At 34.6% G+C, this 20,421-nt stretch overlaps 2 protein-coding genes across 2 annotated transcripts in view; one reads left to right on the forward strand and one right to left on the reverse strand.

Moving 5' to 3' along the window:
• The window catches only part of adamts7 (a disintegrin-like and metallopeptidase (reprolysin type) with thrombospondin type 1 motif, 7), a 310,295-nt gene that overhangs the window by 262,557 nt on the left and 27,317 nt on the right, over positions 1-20,421 (forward strand). Inside the window, exon 23 of the mRNA XM_061974905.2 lies at positions 5,459-5,621. Within this exon, the coding sequence (XP_061830889.2) occupies positions 5,459-5,621 (163 nt within the window). The remainder of the gene's footprint in view (positions 1-5,458; positions 5,622-20,421) is intronic.
• Positions 7,066-20,421, reverse strand: part of calml4a (calmodulin-like 4a) — a 66,648-nt gene continuing 53,292 nt past the window's right edge. Inside the window, exon 6 of the mRNA XM_061974922.2 lies at positions 7,066-7,510. The gene's annotated coding sequence lies outside the window, so the exon portion shown is untranslated. The remainder of the gene's footprint in view (positions 7,511-20,421) is intronic.

The raw sequence follows: 20,421 nt of genomic DNA on the forward strand, positions 1-20,421 counted from the left end.
ACGTGTGGACAATGCTGAAGAAACAAGTCCATGTCAGAAAACCAACAAATTTAGCTGAACTGCACCAATTTTGTCAAGAGGAGTGGTCAAAAATTCCTTATTGCAGTGAAACTTGCCAAGGGACATGTAAGCAAATATTAACATTGCTGTATGTATACTTTTGACCCAGCAGATTTGCTCACATTTTCAGTAGACCCATAATAAATTCATAAAAGAACCAAACTTCATGGATGTTTTTTGTGACAAACAAGTATGTGCTCCAATCACTCTATCACAAAAAAATAAGAGTGGTAGAAATGATTGGAAACTCAAGACAGCCATGACATTATGTTCTTTACCAGTGTATGTAAACTTTTGACCACGACTGTACATGGGTTCACTTTTATAAGCGGCCCAGTGAGTGTGACACCTGTGATTTAGAGTTTTCAATGAACCTAACACATGTTGTTTGGGACTGGAGAGAACCTACACAAGCACAAGGAAAACTCTTTATGCATCTTTTGTATTTTATATCAAACCGAAATGCAGCTTGCTGGAGAAGCAAAGTGAACCTGGACATTTTGTTATTTTGCAACGTTGCGATCCAAATCGTGCAAATTCAGACACTCCCCGCCAATTATGTCGGGCTTTGCAACATCATCCAATCCCCGAAATTTCCCCGGCACATTTCGACCAATCATTGTCTTGTTTGCCAATCGAATGAGTCCCTGAAAAACACTCAAACTTATAACTGATGAAATGTGCCCCAGCAATGGCCTGCATCGCCCATCCACATCCTCACTTCTTAGTTTAAATTGACAGAGATGTTGACGTCTGATAATAATCTTTCATGCATTTATCTATTTACCAACACCAATCATGTTTTAAAAGGAGAACTGCACTTTTTGGAGGGAATTTTGCCTATCATTCACATCCCCTATGTACAACAATACTCCATTTACATGTCGTCACCTGAATATTAACCAAGTATTAGCGATATCGGTATTTTGAGCGCTACCGCAGACTAAAGTACCAATGATTGTCACACACACACTAGGTGTGGTGAAATTTGTCCTCTGCATTTGACCCATCCCCTTGATCACCCCCTGCGAGGTGAGGGGAGCAGTGGGCAGCAGCGGTGGCCACGCCCGGGAATCATTTTTGGTGATTTAACCCCCAATTCCAACCCTTGATGCTGAGTGCCAAGCAGGGAGGTAATGGGTCCCATTTTTATAGTCTTTGGTATGACTCGGCCGGGGTTTGAACTCACAACCTACCGATCTGAGGGCGGACACTTTAACCACTAGGCCACTGAACTATTTTTGGGGATGCTATGATCACAGTTAGCTAACTATCTTATGCTGCTAGATTGACATATTGAACCAGTGAGCTGCTACTTAGCCTCTAAGTTGGTAAACGTTAATTCTAGATAAATCATGCTTCTCACCTGCAGAGTAGAAGCCAACTTAGAACCGGAGATGGCGAGTTAGACACGGAAATACTTTTTTTTTTAACCCTTCGTGAGGATTATGATGATTTCGTCCTCTAAACGGAAGGATATAAACATCCTATCAGTCGGCATCCCAGTGAGAGCAGACATTGTTCAGTAAGGGGTTGTTTTAATAACATGTTTATAGTTTGTATATCTTGTTGAGCGCTTGGCAGTACTGCTACACAATGCTTAGTTTCACTAAAGCTGGATCTGTTTAGCTCACAGCTTCTAAAACGTGTAGCCCATCCTCCGTACATTCAGGTTCAAAAATTAGTATTGTGCGATACCACTGATTTTCATTCCCATCCAATGCAGAGTAAAATTTTGGTCGGCATCGGCGATACTGATCCGAAACCAATACTTTGTGCAAATATACGTCTTTTGTCTGGTAAAAATTTTAAAAGTAGTGCATTTTTATTGTTGTTGCTTCACCACTGTAGTCATAATTTTTGCGCCTAAGAAACTTCTGTATGACTTTAGCTCTAGACTTCTTCTGTTTGTTTGAGATTGTCATTACCGCCCAAAGTGGTGGGAAAGTGTATTACAACTGAGTACCGCTGCCGCCCATACAGGTCACTGCTGAGAAACAGATATTTTTTGGCCACTCTCTAAGTGGCCCTATGGTTAAGAAACACTGATCTCAATGATTTTGTCACTTTAGTCTGTGTTCCTATAAAATACATACTGTGCATTGTTTCTATTAACTAAAGTATCAAAAGTATTATTATTTTTGATTTGAGAATTTATATTAGAGCATAAGGAAAAGGTATCGATATCGGTATCGATCTGCACATCACTATCAAAAATATAAGTTTTTGTCCCAAAATAGTTTTTGTTGTCCCTCATGAAGTCTGCCATGATCTGTAGATTTGTCGTTGAAGGGAATAGCGAATGTTGTAATGTGTCTGTGAAATTAATCCACCGCAGTATGCTTAAAATGAGCAAAGTATGTAAATGTTACATCCGCTGATCACACACGTTCACAGGAGTCTGGCGTTCAGAGTTGAACAAGGTTTTATTCACCTTTAATGATTACACTATTCGACTTTTCAGTCCGTGTCCTTCCGCTCCAAACTCTCCAAGCCCTCCTCCTCCTGCTGTTCCCGACCGCTACTGTTAAAGACAACAGGTGATTAGACAACTCGTACCACCTGGGAAAACTAATCACCTGTTCAGCTGTGTCTCACCGTTGGCACTGCCACGCCCCCGTCTGATGGTGCTCTGTCCTCAGCACCATGGACAGAGGCGGTGACCTCCGCTCCTGCAGGCAGCGCTGGCCACACCTCCTTCCACATACATGTTATATGTATGTGCTTGTTACTACGTTACATACTTACAGTGTGTATATGAAACATTGATGGAGGTGCCGGGATGTTTTTTAGAGCACTTTATAGGAGGAATAGAGCGACTCCCGTTGGCTCCATTGTTAGGTGAATTTTGCTAGCGTTTATCTACGACTTAGAATTCATTAACACAAATGTGTTCTTGTCTTACATAAGGATTGTGAATGAGACCAAATTCCCCCAAAAAGTGCAGTTTCCCTTTAACAGTTTACCCAAGTTGTCTAAGAACATTAGCGCGATCTGATTGTATGCCATCCAAGCCCCTGCTTATTTCAGCAAGACAATGTCAAGCCACGTGTTACAACAGCGTGGCATCATAGTAAAAAAGTGCAGATACTAGACTGGCCTGCCTGTAGTCCAGACCTGTCTCCCATTGAAAATGTGTGGTGCATTATGAAGCGTAAAATATCACGACGCAGACTGTTAAACAACTTAAGCTGCACATCAAGCAAGAATGGGAAAGAATTCCACCTGAGAAGCTTAAAAAATGTGTCTCCTCAGTTCCCAAACGTTTACTGAGTGTTGTTAAAAGGAAAGGCCATGTAACACAGTGGTAAAAATGCCCCTGTGCAAACTTTTTTGCAATTTATTGCTGCCATTAAATTCTAAGTTAATGATTATTTGCAAAAAAAAAAAAAAAAAAACACGTTTCTCAGTTCAGACATTAAATATCTTGTCTTTGCAGTCTATTCAATTGAATATACGTTGAAAAGGATTTGCAAATCATTGTATTCTGTTTTTATTTACAATTTACAAAACGTGCCAACTTCACTGGTTTTGGGTTTTGTCAAATATATAATAATAAAGAATGAAGGCTCTTGAATAAAAATATGTTTCTTAAAGTGACCATTTATTACAGTGTGTCACAGTTCCAAAAAATACTTAAAATACTGATAGTGAATTTGTGAATTACCAACTGATGAAAATTATGTCTAAAAACATTGTATCTTTTGCAGTACATTTTGTAAAAGCTGCCATGAAATCACAAAAAAACGAGCAAAATCCTGGTGCTACTTATTAATTTACAAAACCCAAAACCAGTGAATTTGGCACGTTGTGTAATTCGTAAATAAAAACAGAATACAATGATTTGCAAATCATTTTCAACTTATATTCAATTGAATAGACTGCAAAGACAAGATATTTAATGTTTGAACTGAGAAACTTCATTTTATTTTGCAAATAATCATTAACTTAGAATTTAACGGCAGCAACACATTGCAAAAAAGTTGGCACGGGCATTTTTACCACTGTTACATGGCCTTTCCTTTTAACAACACTCAGTAAACGTTTGGGAACTGAGAAGACTAATTTTTGAAGCTTTTCAGGTGGAATTATTTCCCATTCTTGCTTGATGTACAGCTTAAGTTGTTCAACAGTCTCCGTTGTGGTATTTTAGGGTTCATATTGCGGCACACATTTTCAATGGAAGACAGGTCTGGACTGCAGGCAGGCCAGTCTAGTACCCGCACTCTTTTACTATGAAGCCACGTTGATGTAACACGTGGCTTGGCATTGACTCGCTGAAATAAGCAGGGGCGTCCATGGTAACGTTGCTTGGATGGCAACATATGTTGCTCCAAAACCTGTATGTACCTTTCAGCATTAATGGTGCCTTCACAGATGTGTAAGTTACCCATGTCTTGCGCACTAATACACCCCCATACCATCACACATGCTGGCTTTTGAACTTTGCGCCTATAACAATCCGGATGGTTATTTTCCTTTTTGTTCTGGAGTACACGTCGCCCACAGTTTCCAAAAACAATTGGAAAAGTGGACTCGTCAGACCACAGAACACTTTTCCACTTTGCATCAGTCCATCTTAGATGAGCTCGGGCCCAGCGAAGCCGGCAGCGTTTTTGGGTGTTGTTGATAAATATATTTCGCGTTGCATAGTAGAGTTTTAACTTGCACATACAGATGTAGCGACAAACTGTAGTTACTGACAGTAATTTTCTGAAGTGTTCCTTAGCCCATGTGGTGATATATTTTACACACTGATGTCGGTTTTTGATGCAGTACCGCCTGAGGGATCGAAGGTCCGTAAAATCATTGCTTACGTGCAGTGATTTCTCCAGATTCTCTGAACCTTTCGATGATAGTACGGACCGTAGATGGTGAAATCCCTAAATTCCTTGCAATAGCAGGTTGAGAAATGTTGTTCTTAAACTGTTCGACAATTTGCTCACGCATTTGTTCACAAAGTGGTGACCCTCGCCCCATCCTTGTTTGTGAATGACTGAGCATTTCATAGAAGCTGCTTTTATACCCCATCATGGCACCCACCTGTTCCCAATTAGCCTGTTCAACTATGGGATGTTCCAAATAAGTGTTTGATGAGCATTCCTCAACTTTCTCAGTCTTTTTTGACACTTGTGCCAGCTTTTTTGAAACATGTTGCAGGCATTTAATTCCAAATGAGCTAATATTTGCAAAAAATAGCAAAGTTTACCAGTTCGAACGTCAAGTATCTTGTCTTTGCAGTCTATTCAATTGAATATAGGTTGAAAAGGATTTGCAAATCATTGTATTCTGTTTTGATTTACGATTTACACAACGTGCCAACTTCACTGGTTTTGGGGTTTATATTAAACAGAGCATTTGCTTCATTTTCAAAATTTTCTTCAAATTCTCATTTCAGTGTTCAGCTTCATGTGGCAGCGGAGTACAGCATCGACTCGTCAAGTGTGTGAACACAAAGACGGAGACAGAAGAAGAAGTCGATCAAGCTCAGTGTGACCACGAGCCGCATCCGGAGACCATGCAGAAGTGTAACTTAAAGGAGTGCCTGAGCGCCCCCTCTGGTGAGTAAAAAACATGCATCACATCAGAGGCTTTTTCCACTAAAAATGGCTGTTTTTCATTCACATGCGCAAATGCACAGGCCAGAAACATCCATAGCTGTATTTCACAATCCATCCATCCATCCATTTCCTACCGCTTATTCCCTTTTTTGGGGTCGCGGGGGGTGCTGGAGCCTATCTCAGCTACAATCGGGCGGAAGGCGGGATACACCCTGGACAAGTCACCATCTCATCGCAGGGCCAACACAGAGAGACAGACAACATTCACACTCACATCCACAATGTTGAGATTTAAATAATTCTTGCATATTCAACCAATCCTCGCAAATCCTTTGTCCTATCCTTACAACTTCCTGGCACATTTTGCCCAATCTTTATCATTTTCACCAATCAAATTTGTCCCTGACTTCCGCCACACTATTTTTTATTTTTTTATTTCATTTATTTATATATTAATTTATTAGGGACAGTGCAGTGTACCGACTGTAAAGGAGCCAGATTATAGCATAGTTGCTCATTAAAAATAGAACATAATTTAACAAATTACCGTATTTTTCGGACTATAAGTCGCAGTTTTTTTCATAGTTTGGCCGGGGGGTGCGACTTATACTCAGGAGCGACTTATGAGTGAAATTATTAACACATTACCGTAAAATATCAAATAATATTATTTAGCTCATTCACGTAAGAGACTAGACGTATAAGATTTCATGGGATTTAGCGATTAGGAGTGACAGATTGTTTGGTAAACGTATAGCATGTTCTATATGTTATAGTTATTTGAATGACTCTTACCATAATATGTTACGTTAACATACCAGGCACGTTCTCAGTTGGTTATTTATGCGTCACTTATTCAGCCTGTTGTTCACTATTCTTTATTTATTAGGGACCGCAATGTCCCTTTGGGACAGAGGACCCTATTGCATTTATAAGGTTTTATTATTATTATTCCGCTGCCTCTTTGAGCTGTAATTTGACCCCCTTAACATGCTTCAAAACTCACCATATTTGACACACACATCAGGACTGGCGAAAATTGCCATCTAATAAAAAAACCAAACCCCAAAACTCAAAATTGCGCTCTCGTGCCCCCTAGGAAGAAAACACAGACAAAACTGCCTATAACTTCCAGTAGAAATGTCGTAGCGACATGAAACAAAAGCCTCTATGTAGGTCTCACTTAGACCTACATTTGAATGACTCTTACCATAATATGTTACATTAACATACCAGGTGTCAGGCTTGGACGAAGGGAGGGACTCAGATGCAGAGATGGGAAAGCTTTTATTTTGAAAACTCTTAAACCTCCAGAGCAGAGTATAATCAATTACTATGAGTCACAAAAACAGACAGCGAAAAAAAGTTCCAAAAAGGGAAAAACCGAAAATCACTCCAAAAGGAGGAAATACGAAAATAAAGACAAACTATAATTAGCACCGTATCTGCTATAAAAACTTTAACAAAAAAACGCTCCAACAGGAGGAAGAATATAATGACTATAAAAATTACTACTTAAATCTTATTCTAATAAATGTAAACAAAAAACCACTGAAAAACTTTGAGGAAGGAAGATCATTAGAAAAAAATCATAACTTACCACTGCGGTTGAAAAAGGCTAGATAACAAAAGTCGCTCTGAGGGAGGAAAAAAATGTAACTCAAAATTACAGCGTGGGAATTTCTGGATACAAAGAAGTAGACATGGGACGAGGCAAGGCATAGACATGAACATGGATGCTAGACAGGCACGAAAGCTCAAGACAATCTGGCACAGAACAAGGGGAGGCATGGGCTTATATGGAACATGAGGGTAATGGGAAACAGGTGGACATAATCAAGGGTCAGGGATGACGTCAGACTGGTGACACAAGAGGAAGGACCCGTGATCTGAAACAAGAGGAGTTGCTTTTCAAAATAAAACATGCAAATCACAAGACAGAAAAAACCAAGACAAGACTTTCCTCACCGCGGTATGACACCAGGCACGTTCTCAGTTGGTTATTTATGCGTCATATAACGTACACTTATTCAGCCTGTTGTTCACTATTCTTCATTTATTTTAATTTGCCTTTCAAATGTCTATTCTTGGTGTTGGGTTTTATCAAATAAATGTCCCCAAAAAATGCGACTTATATATGTTTTTTTTCCTTCTTTATTATGCATTTTCGGCCGGTGCGACTTATACTCCGAAAAATACGGTACTTGATATTATTGGGTGTTGTCAAATTATACATTTCAGGGTGTACCCCGACTACTCCCCGAATGAAGCTGAGATAGGCTTCAGCGAGCCCCCCTGCGACCCCGAAAGGGACAAGTGGTAGAAAATGGATGGATGGATGGACATCCGATTATCACACTTTTGGAATTTGGATTAATTCCAAAAGTAAATTACTTGCTTACATAATTTGATGACCTTGAAGAGTGGTTCTCAAACTTTTTTTCAGCAAGTACCACTTCAGAAAACATTTGGCTCTTCAAGTACCACCATAATGACCTACCATATTTTTCGGACTATAAGTCGCAGTTTTTTTCATAGTTTGGCCGGGCTCCAGTGCGATTTATATATGTTTTTTTCCTTCTTTATTATGCATTTTCGGCAGGTACAATTTATACTCCGTTGCGACTTATACTCCGAAAAATACGGTACATTAAAAATACTGTAACTTAGGAGGCCTAAGTATTCATTAAAAACAAGACAGAGGTTTTATTTAACAAGTGTATTTAACATTTAGGCCACAGTAACAATACGCACAGTTTAAAAAAAATAACTGTTTGAATATAGGAAAATAAAACACTCCTTTAATCGAGTGATTCTTTGACGTGCCACTCACTGGCCGAGAAAAAGACCCCAATTTTGTGACACAATTGCAATTTTACTGTCAAAATGTCATACACAAACATTTTCAAGGTCAAAGAGCATGTGCACTCAAAATAATATTGACTTATCTGCAACTATACATGATTATTGCAACATTTGTATTGATTATTTTGATTAATGCATTCAATTTGACATGCTTAGTGAAAACAGAAAAATTGCACTCCAGCGCTTAAAGTTACAATAGTCGAAGTGAATACAGAAATTGCTTAAGGTTAATATGAAAAAAAAAAAAGTTAATTTTTTTAATGGAAGGCTGTGCCAAAAGTGAGTTCCTTGGACTGAAAAAAAACTGTTTATCCAGAGGTTGTTTTTTTTTATTTATGGAAATGAACGCTCAGCACAAATAAATATGAATTCATTTTTGCTCCTCATCCTTGCAGCGCCCCCCAAGAGAATGTCGCCCCGAGCATTTGCCCATAGGGCCCAGAGCTACTGAATGCGGGTCAATATATGCTAAGCTATCTGAACAAAACGTCAACATTTTAACTTTGTGTTGTAGGTGACAAAGCAAATAAGTGGAATGTGTGACAACACACAGGCCGTCTCCGGTTAGTCCTAATTTATCAGTGTCCTAACATTATAACATAAACGTGGACGCATGTGAAAGTGCAATATATTTATCTGTACAGTAGTCTATTTATTTATTTATATTTATTTATATATATATATATTTTTTAATATATATATATATATATATATTTATATATTATTTATATATATTTATTTATTTATATATGCACCTTATTGCTTTTTTATCCTGCACTACCATGAGCTTATGTAACGAAATTTTGTTCTTATCTGTGCTGTAAAGTTCAAATTTGAATGACAATAAAAAGGAAGTCTAAGTCTATTAGTGTACATACAAGGAGCTAATGTAAAGTATTCAATCAAGATGTTGGGCTTCAAGGGGAACTGCACTTTTTTTTTTTGCCTATCATTTACAATCCTTTGACTTGGACTTAGACTGAGACAGACTTTAATGATCCACAAGGGAAATTGTTCCACACAGTAGCTCAGTTACAAAGGATGGGAAGATGTAAGGCTGGAAAGGACAATGCAGGTATAAAATAGACTAAAAATGTACCGGAGTAGCAATATAAAATATAACATATATGTAATATTTACATAATATATGTACAGTATATGATATATACTGATATACTATATTATATGTAGAGATGTCTGATAATGGCTTTGTTGCCGATATTCCGATATTGTCCAACTCGATATTAACCGATATATATAGTCGTGGAATTAACACATTATTATGCCTAATTTTGTTGTGATGCCCCGCTGGATGCATTAAACAATGTAACAAGGTTTTCCAAAATAAATCAACTCAAGTTATGAAAAAAAAAGTGCCAACATGGCACTGCCATATTTATTATTGAAGTCACAAAGTGCTTTTTTTTTTTTAACATGCCTCAAAACAGCAGCTTGGAATTTGGGACATGAGGAGGTTGAGGCGGGCGGGGTTGGGGGGGGGGGGAAAGCGGGGGGTGTATATTGTAGTGTCCCGGAAGAGTTAGTGCTGCAAGGGGTTCTGGGTATTTGTTCTGTTGTGTTTATGTTGTGTTACGGTGCGGATGTTCTCCCGAAATGTGTTTGTCATTCTTGTTTGGTGTGGGTTCACAGTGTGGAGCATATTTGTAACAGTGTTAAAGTTGTTTATACGGCCACCGTCAGTGTGACCTGTATGGCTCTTGACCAAGTATGTATTGCATTCACTTGTGTGTATGAAAAGCCGTAGATATTATGTGATTGGGCCGGCACACAAAGGCAGTGCCTTTAAGGTTTATTAGCGCTCTGTACGTCTCCCTAAGTCCGTGTACCACTCCGTACAGCGGCGTTTTAGTCATAAATGTTACTTTTTGAAACCGATACCGATAATTTACGATATTACATTTTAAAGCATGTATCGGCAGTCCGATATTATCGGACATCTCTAATTATATGTTTATATCATATATACAATATATAACAATTACCATGTACAATATTATGTACATGGTAATCCTTATGTAAGACAAAAACACATGTGTTTTTCTTTTTTTTTTAATGCACTCTAAGTCGTAAATAAACGTTAGTAAAAGTCAGCTAACAATGGAGCCAATGAGAATTGCTCTGTATCCAAAAGCCTCCATCAAGTTTTTTTTTTATACACGCTGTAAGTATGTATGTGTAATGTAGTAGCAGGCTCATTCATAATAAAATGTAATATTTTCCTATTTTGAGCATACAGCGACATATTAGTTTCATAGACGTATCGCAACGTTGGCTTTTCCCTTCAACAACAACACTACTAATCATGACAGACTTGTGGTGCACACTTCCGGCTTTTTGTGTCAAAGGATGCAGGTTGCAGGATGCAGAAAATCTTAATTTCCCCTCGGGGATTAATAAAGTATTTCTGATTCTGATTCAATGCCCTGCTAGGGTTTCGTCAGGATGGACATTAAGTGTAGGGATGTCCGATAATGGCTTTTTGCCGATATCCGATATTCCGATATTGTCCAACTCTTTAATTACCGATACCGATATCAACCGATATATGCAGTCGTGGAATTAACACATTATTATGCCTAATTTGGACAACCAGGTATGGTGAAGATAAGGTACTTTTTAGAAAAAATAATAAAATAAGATAAATAAATTAAAAACATTTTCTTGAATAAAAAAGAAAGTAAAACAATATAAAAACAGTTACCGTATTTTTCGGACTATAAGTCGCAGTCTTTTTCATAGTTTGGCCGGGGGTGCGACTTATACTCAGGAGCGACTTATGTGTGAAATTATTAACACATTACCGTGAAATATCAAATAATATTATTTAGCTCATTCACGTAAGAGACTAGACCAGGGGTCGGCAACCCGCGGCTCTAGAGCCGCTTTAGCGCCTCCCTGGTGGCTCTCTGGAGCTTTTTAAAAAATGTATGAAAAATGGAAAAAGATGAGGGGAAAAAATATATTTTTTGTTTTAATATGGTTTCTGTAGGAGGACAAACATGACACAAACCTCCCTAATTGTTATAAAGCACACTGTCAGCGTCACTGATTCGAGTATTTGGCGAGCGCCGTTTTGTCCTACTAATTTTGGCGGTCCTTGAACTCACCGTAGTTTGTTTACATGTATAACTTTCTTCGACTTTCTAGGACGTGTTTTATTCCACTTCTTTTTCTGTCTCATTTTGTCCACCAAACTTTGTGCGTGAATGCACAAAGGTGAGTTTTGTTGATGTTATTGACTTGTGTGGAGTGCTAATCGGTCATATTTGGTCACTGCATGACTGCAAGCTAATCGATGCTAACATGCTATTTAGGCTAGCTATATGTACATATTGCATCATTATGCCTCATTTGTAGCTATATTTGAGGTCATTTAGTTTCCTTTAAGTCCTCTTAATTCAATTTATATCTCATGACACACTATCTGTATGTAATATGGCTTTTAATTTTTTTGCGGCTCCAGACAGATTTGTTTTTGTATTTTTGGTCCAATATGGCTCTTTCAACATTTTGGGTTGCCGACCCCTGGACTAGACGTATAAGATTTCATGGGATTTAGCGATTAGGAGTGACAGATTGTTTGGTAAACGTATAGCATGTTCTATATGTTATAGTTATTTGAATGACTCTTACCATAATATGTTACGTTAACATACCAGGCACGTTCTCAGTTGGTTATTTATGCCTCATATAACGTACACTTATTCAGCCTGTTGTTCACTATTCTTTATTTATTTTAAATTGCCTTTCAAATGTCTATTCTTGGTTTTGGGTTTTATCAAATACATTTCCCCAAAGTGCAACTTATATATGTTTTTTTCCTTCTTTATTATGCATTTTCGGCCGGAGCGACTTATACTCCGAAAAATACGGTACATAGAAACTAGTAATTAATGAAAATGAGTAAAATTAACTGTTAAAGGTTAGTACTATTAGTGGACCAGCAGCAAGCACAATCATGTGTGCTTACGGACTGTATCCCTTGCAGACTGTATTGATATATATTTATATATAATGTAGGAACCAGAATATTAATAACAGAAAGAAACAACCCCCTTTGGGTTGGTGCACTAATTGTAAGTGTATCTTGTGTTTTGTATGTTGATTTAATTAAATTAAAAAATTTAAAAACGATACCGATAATAAAAAAAAAAAAAGATACCGATAATTTCCGATATTACATTTTAACGCATTTATTGGCCGATAATATCGGCAAGCCGATATTATTGGACATCCCTAATTAAGTGTAAAAATAAGTTATTGAACGAGTTGTTTTCCCATGTTTACTCCAAAACATGCATCTAATTAACTCAAGTTTTAGTCATATAGTATAAAAATCGTTTAACACAATTTAAAAAAAGGAGGAGAAAAAAACAAACCACAATGCAAGAAAGGATGAAGCCAATCGAGATGCTCGGCCGTGCCAACGACTTGTCCCTTGTAGTAATTATTTTTCAGGGAGTGGGCGACCCTCGCTGTGACACAAAACCTGCATGAGAAACAATGCTGACTGTGTGTGTGGGCTGATGTCATTATCATCCCTGCAGGGGGTGGAGTTTGGTTTTGTAAACAGAGGGAAGAGAAGAAAAGACCGGCATCACCCAGTGGTGAAATTGACATGGATTCATGCCTCACATGAATTGTACACTTGCTTTCAAAGGGTACGATTCTCTATTGCGCATTAGTCACATGCGCCATTGCACCTTTCTAAAATAGAAAAAAAACGTAATCAAAATCAAGCAATATTCAGCCATAGCAGGAGGATTATTAGAGATTCAGCGCAAGGCCAAAGGTCTTAAAGGGGAACTGCACTTTTTCCTATCATTCACAATCCTTCTAACTTAAAAACCTAAAATACGGAAAGTACGAGGTGGGTAACAATGCAGCTAATAGGAGCAGTGGCGGGCCGTGCGTTTCCCACCTAGGCCTTCAGTGATGTCCTGTGTCCAATGATTAGCTCTCAAAATACCATCATTGATGTCACCACATGACCATTGCTGGAGAAATACTATACAGGAACACATTTACGCACTACTGGGCATTGAATCACCACCAACAGTGTACGGAACGGGTTATTTTCTGCCGCATTTAAAAAACAATAAACCCGCATCAGCAATTGAAACATATCTTATGGGGTACTGTCAAAATTAAAAATTGCAAAAAACATATTCAATGTAAAAAAAATAAAGAAATAAAGTCTAATGTTAAATCTAAATCTGAAATCTAAATATTAAATCTAAACCAAACATTTTAATCCAAATCTGAAATCTAAATATTAAATCTAAACCAAACATTTTAATCCAAATCTGAAATCTAAATCTCAAATGTAAATCTTACATCTAAATGTGAGCGCTAAATGTTGAACGTGAATCTAAATGTTAAATCTAAACCTAAATATTCAATCTAAATCTAAATCCACTTCTAAATGTGAGCACTTAATGTTGACGCTAAACCTAAATGGTAGATCTAAATCTAATGTTAAATCTAAATCTGGAATCTAAATATTAAATTCAAACCAAAAAGTGTAATCCAAATCTGAAATCTAAATCTCAAATGTAAATCTTACATCTACATTGAGCGCTAAATGTTGAATGTAAATCTAAATGTTAAATCTAAACCTAAATGTTAAGTCTAAATCTAAATCAACTTGTAAATGTGAGCACTTAATGTCGACTCTAAACCTAAATGGTAGATCTAAATCTAATGTTAAATGCAAATCTGGAATCTAAATATTAAATGTAAACCAAAAAATGTAATCCAAATCTGAAATCTAAATCTCAAATGTAAATCTTACATCTAAATGTGAGCGCTAAATGTTGAATGTAAATTTAAATGTTAAATCTAAACCTAAATGTTAAATCTAAATCTAAATCAACTTTTAAATGTTAGCACTTAATGTTGACTGTAAACCTAAATGGTAGATCTAATTCTAATGTTAAATCTAAATATGGAATCTAAATATTAAATTTAAACCAAAAAATGTCATCCAAATCTCAATCTCAAATGTAAACCTTACATCTAAATGTGAGCGCTAAATGTTGAATGTAAATTTAAATGTTAAATCTAAATCTAAATCAACTTGTAAATGTGAGCACTTAATGTTGACTCTAAACCTAAATGGTAGATCTAAATCTAATGTTGAATCTAAATATTACATTTGAACCAAAAAGTTGAATCCAAATCTGAAATCTAAATCTCAAATGTAAATCTTACATCTAAATGTGAGCACTAAATGTTGAATGTAAATCTAAATGTTAAATCTAAACCTAAATGTTAAATCTAAATCTAAATCAACTTGTAAATGTGGGCACTTAATGTTGACTCTAAACCTAAATGGTAGATATAAATCATGTTAAATCTAAATCTAGAATCTAAATATTAAACTTAAACCAAAAAGTTTAATCCAAATCTGAAATCTAAATCTCAAATGTAAACCTTACATCTAAATGTGAGCGCTAAATGTTGAATGTAAATTTAAATGTTAAATCTAAATCTAAATCAACTTGTAAATGTGAGCACTTAATGTTGACTCTAAACCTAAATGGTAGATCTAAATCTAATGTTGAATCTAAATATTACATTTGAACCAAAAAGTTGAATCCAAATCTGAAATCTAAATCTCAAATGTAAATCTTACATCTAAATGTGAGCACTAAATGTTGAATGTAAATCTAAATGTTAAATCTAAATCTAAATCAACTTGTAAATGTGGGCACTTAATGTTGACTCTAAACCTAAATGGTAGATATAAATCATGTTAAATCTAAATCTAGAATCTAAATATTAAACTTAAACCAAAAAGTTTAATCCAAATCTGAAATCTAAATCTCAAATGTAAATCTTACATCTAAATGTGAGCGCTAAATGTTGAATGTAAATCTAAATGTTAAATCTAAACCTAAATGTTAAATGTAAATCTAAATCAACTTGTAAATGTGAGCACTTAATGTTGAATCTAAACGTAAATGGTAGATCTAAATCTAATGTTAAATCTAAATCTGGAATCTAAATATTACATTTAAACCAAAAATTTTAAAACAAATCTGAAATCTAAATTGTGAATTTTTGTGAATTATATTTATATAGCGCTTTTCTCTAGTGACTCAATGCGCTTTACATAGTGAAACCCAATATCTAAGTTACATTTAAACCAGGGTGGGTGGCCACTGGGAGCAGGTGGGTAAAGTGTCTTGCCCAAGGACACAACGGCAGTAACTAGGATGGCGGAAGCGGGGATCGAACCTGGAACCCTCAAGTTGCTGGCACGGCCGCTCTACCAACCAAGCTATACCGCCAATGTCAAATGTAAATTCTACATCTAAATGTGAGCGCTAAATGTTGAATGTAAATCTAAATGTTAAATCTAAACCTAAATAAATCTAAATCTAAATCAACTTGTAAATGTGAGCACTTAATGTTGACTCTAAACCCAAATGGTAGATCTAAATCTAATGTTAAATTTAAATCTGAAACCTAAATATTAAATATAAACCAAAAAGTTTAATCCAAATCTGAAATCTATATCTCAAATGTAAATCTTACATCTAAATGTGAGCGCTAAATGTTGAATGTAAATCTAAATGTTGAATCTAAACCTAAATGTTTAATCTGAATCTTAAATCTAAATCAACTTGTAAATGTGGGCGCTTAATGTTGACTCTAAACCTAAATGGTAGATCTAAATCTAATGTTAAATCTAAATCTGGAATCTAAATATTAAATTTGAACCAAAATGTTTAATCCAAATCTGAAATCTAAATCTCAAATGTAAATCTTACATCTAAATGTGAGCGCTAAATGTTGAATGTAAATCTAAATGTTAAATCTAAACCTAAATGTTAAATCTAAATCTAAATCAACTTGTAAATGTGGGCACATAATGTTGACTGTAAATCTAAATGGTAGATCTAATTCTAATGTTAAATCTAAATCTGGAATCTAAATATTACATTTAAACCAAAAAATGTAATCCAAATCTGAAATCTAAATCTCAAATGTAAACCTTACATCTAAATGTTGAATGTAAATTTAAATGTTGAATCTAAATCTAAATCAGCTTGTAAATGTGAGCACTTAATGTTGACTCTAAACCTAAATGGTAGATCTAAATCTAGTGTTGAATCTAAATATTAAGTTCAAACCAAAAAATGTAATCCAAATCTGAAATTTAAATCTCAAATGTAAATCTTACATCTAAATGTAAGCACTAAATGTTGAATGTAAATCTAAATGTTAAATCTAAACCTAAATGTTAAATCTAAATTTAAATCATCTTGTAAGTGTGGGTGCTTAATGTTGACTCTAAACTTAAATGGTAGATCTAAATCTAATGTTAAATCAAAATCTGAAATCTAAATATTAAATCTAAACCAAACATTTTAATCCAAATCTGAAATCTAAATCTCAAATGTAAATCTTACATCTAAATGTGAGCACTAAATGTTGAATGTAAATCTAAATGTTAAATCTAAACCTAAATGTTAAATCTAAATTTAAATAATTTTGTATGTGTGGGTGCTTAATGTTGACTCTAAACCTAAATGGTAGATCTAAATCTAATGTTAAATCTAAATCTGGAATCTAAATATTAAATTCAAACCAAAAAGTTTAATCCAAATCTGAAATCTAAATTTCAAATGTAAATCTGAAATCTAAATGTGAGCGCTAAATGTTGAATGTAAATCTAAACCGAAATGTTAAATCTAAATCTAAATCAACTTGTAAATGTGAGCACTTAATGTTGATTCTAAACCTAAATGGTAGATCTAAATCATGTTAAATCTAAATCTAGAATCTAAATATTAAACTTAAACCAAAAAGTTTAATCCAAATCTGAAATCTAAATTTCAAATGTAAATCTTACATCTAAATGTGAGCGCTAAATGTTGAATGTAAATCTAAATGTTGAATCTAAACCTAAATGTTTAATCTGAATCTTAAATCTAAATCAACTTGTAAATGTGGGCGCTTAATGTTGACTCTAAACCTAAATGGTAGATCTAAATCTAATGTTAAATCTAAATCTGGAATCTAAATATTAAATTTGAACCAAAATGTTTAATCCAAATCTGAAATCTAAATCTCAAATGTAAATCTTACATCTAAATGTGAGCGCTAAATGTTGAATGTAAATCTAAATGTTAAATCTAAACCTAAATGTTAAATCTAAATCTAAATCAACTTGTAAATGTGGGCACATAATGTTGACTGTAAATCTAAATGGTAGATCTAATTCTAATGTTAAATCTAAATCTGGAATCTAAATATTACATTTAAACCAAAAAATGTAATCCAAATCTGAAATCTAAATCTCAAATGTAAACCTTACATCTAAATGTTGAATGTAAATTTAAATGTTAAATCTAAATCTAAATCAGCTTGTAAATGTGAGCACTTAATGTTGACTCTAAACCTAAATGGTAGATCTAAATCTAGTGTTGAATCTAAATATTAAGTTCAAACCAAAAAATGTAATCCAAATCTGAAATTTAAATCTCAAATGTAAATCTTACATCTAAATGTAAGCACTAAATGTTGAATGTAAATCTAAATGTTAAATCTAAACCTAAATGTTAAATCTAAATTTAAATCATCTTGTAAGTGTGGGTGCTTAATGTTGACTCTAAACTTAAATGGTAGATCTAAATCTAATGTTAAATCAAAATCTGAAATCTAAATATTAAATCTAAACCAAACATTTTAATCCAAATCTGAAATCTAAATCTCAAATGTAAATCTTACATCTAAATGTGAGCACTAAATGTTGAATGTAAATCTAAATGTTAAATCTAAACCTAAATGTTAAATCTAAATTTAAATAATTTTGTATGTGTGGGTGCTTAATGTTGACTCTAAACCTAAATGGTAGATCTAAATCTAATGTTAAATCTAAATCTGGAATCTAAATATTAAATTCAAACCAAAAAGTTTAATCCAAATCTGAAATCTAAATTTCAAATGTAAATCTGAAATCTAAATGTGAGCGCTAAATGTTGAATGTAAATCTAAACCGAAATGTTAAATCTAAATCTAAATCAACTTGTAAATGTGAGCACTTAATGTTGATTCTAAACCTAAATGGTAGATCTAAATCATGTTAAATCTAAATCTAGAATCTAAATATTAAACTTAAACCAAAAAGTTTAATCCAAATCTGAAATCTAAATTTCAAATGTAAATCTTACATCTAAATGTGAGCGCTAAATGTTGAATGTAAATCTAAATGTTAAATCTAAACCGAAATGTTAAATCTAAATCTAAATCAACTTGTAAATGTGAGCACTTAATGTTGATTCTAAACCTAAATGGTAGATATAAATCATGTTAAATCTAAATCTAGAATCTAAATATTAAACTTAAACCAAAAAGTTTAATCTAAATCTGAAATCTAAATCTTAAATGTAAATTTTACATCTAAATGTGAGCGCTAAATGTTAAATCTAAACCTAAATGTAAAATCTAAATCTAAATCAACTTGTAAATGTGAGCACTTAATGTCGACTCTAAACCTAAATGGTAGATGTAAATCTAATGTTAAATCTAAATCTAGAATCTAAATATTAAACTTAAACCAAAAATTTTAATCAAAATCTAAATCTCAAATGTAAATCTTACATCTAAATGTGAGCGCTAAATGTTGAATGTAAATCTAAATGTTAAATCTAAACCTAAATGTTTAATCTGAATCTTAAATCTAAATCCTAAAGGTAAATCTTAAATCTAAATGTTAGGGCTAAATGTTAAATCTAAACCTAAACCTATAGTTGCTCATTTTCCTGTGGGTAGCACTGGGAGCAATGTGGCTGGGTCTTGCTCAACAACACAACGGCAGCAACTAGGATGGCGGAAGGATGTCATCTTCTGACCTTTATTTTGGTACTACCAAAATAATAGTAATATGTTTGAAAGTAGTAGAGTTCTGTCACTTTATGACTATGACTAAAAGTTGCCTGCTTCCATGTTTTGCGCAACACGGTGGTTCACTAAGAAGGTTTTCCTCGTGGCCGCGGGACCCCCTTTGTGGATTAATGTTCTACATTAGTCCTGCCGATGTTTTGGGAAAGACGCAGGATGGTTAAAGGGGTCAAGCATAGCCGGTCGGGGATTTACATAGCGAGACCTTCACAGGAATTGCTGCAAATTGACTTGCAGCTGGAGGCCACTGATGCAATCAAGTCGTTCTGATGTGGATGTGCGTGCAGTTTGAAATGTTATATTCAACGGATAGGGTTCAATTTGAAAACTATAGGTGGTATGACATATGTATGTATGTGAACAAATGTTTTGCATATACTATCATCCTGCTGGATGATATGTTGTCCCACAAATAATTAATGATAAACAATTTTATCGTCAGCATTATTTTGAGACCATATTACGCTGTAATGTAATCATAATATAACATACCGTATTTTTCGGATTATAAATCGCAGTTTTTTTTATACTCAGGAGCGACTTACAGTATGTGTGAAATTATTAACACATTACCGTAAAATATCAAATAATTGTATTTAGAAGCGACACCGAGGAATAAGATTTCATGGGATTTAGCGATTAGGAGTGACAGATTGTTTGGTAAACTTATAGCATGTTCTATATGTTATAGTTATTTGAATGACTCTTACCATAATATGTTACGTTAACATACCAGGCACGTTCTCAGTTGGTTATTTATGCCTCATATAACGTACACTTATTCAGCCTGTTGTTCACTGTTCTTTATTTATTTTAAATTGCCTTTCAAATGTCTATTCTTGGTGTTGGGTTTTATCAAATAAATTTCCCCAAAAAATGCGACTTAAACTCTAGTGCGACTTGTATATGTTTTTTTCCTTCTTTATTATGCATTTTCGACCGGTGCGATTTATACTCCGGAGCGATTTATACTCCGGAGCGATTTATAATCCGAAAAATA

The sequence above is a fragment of the Nerophis lumbriciformis genome, linkage group LG15 (assembly GCF_033978685.3).
Source record: "Nerophis lumbriciformis linkage group LG15, RoL_Nlum_v2.1, whole genome shotgun sequence".
Taxonomy (NCBI): Eukaryota; Metazoa; Chordata; class Actinopteri; order Syngnathiformes; family Syngnathidae; genus Nerophis; species Nerophis lumbriciformis.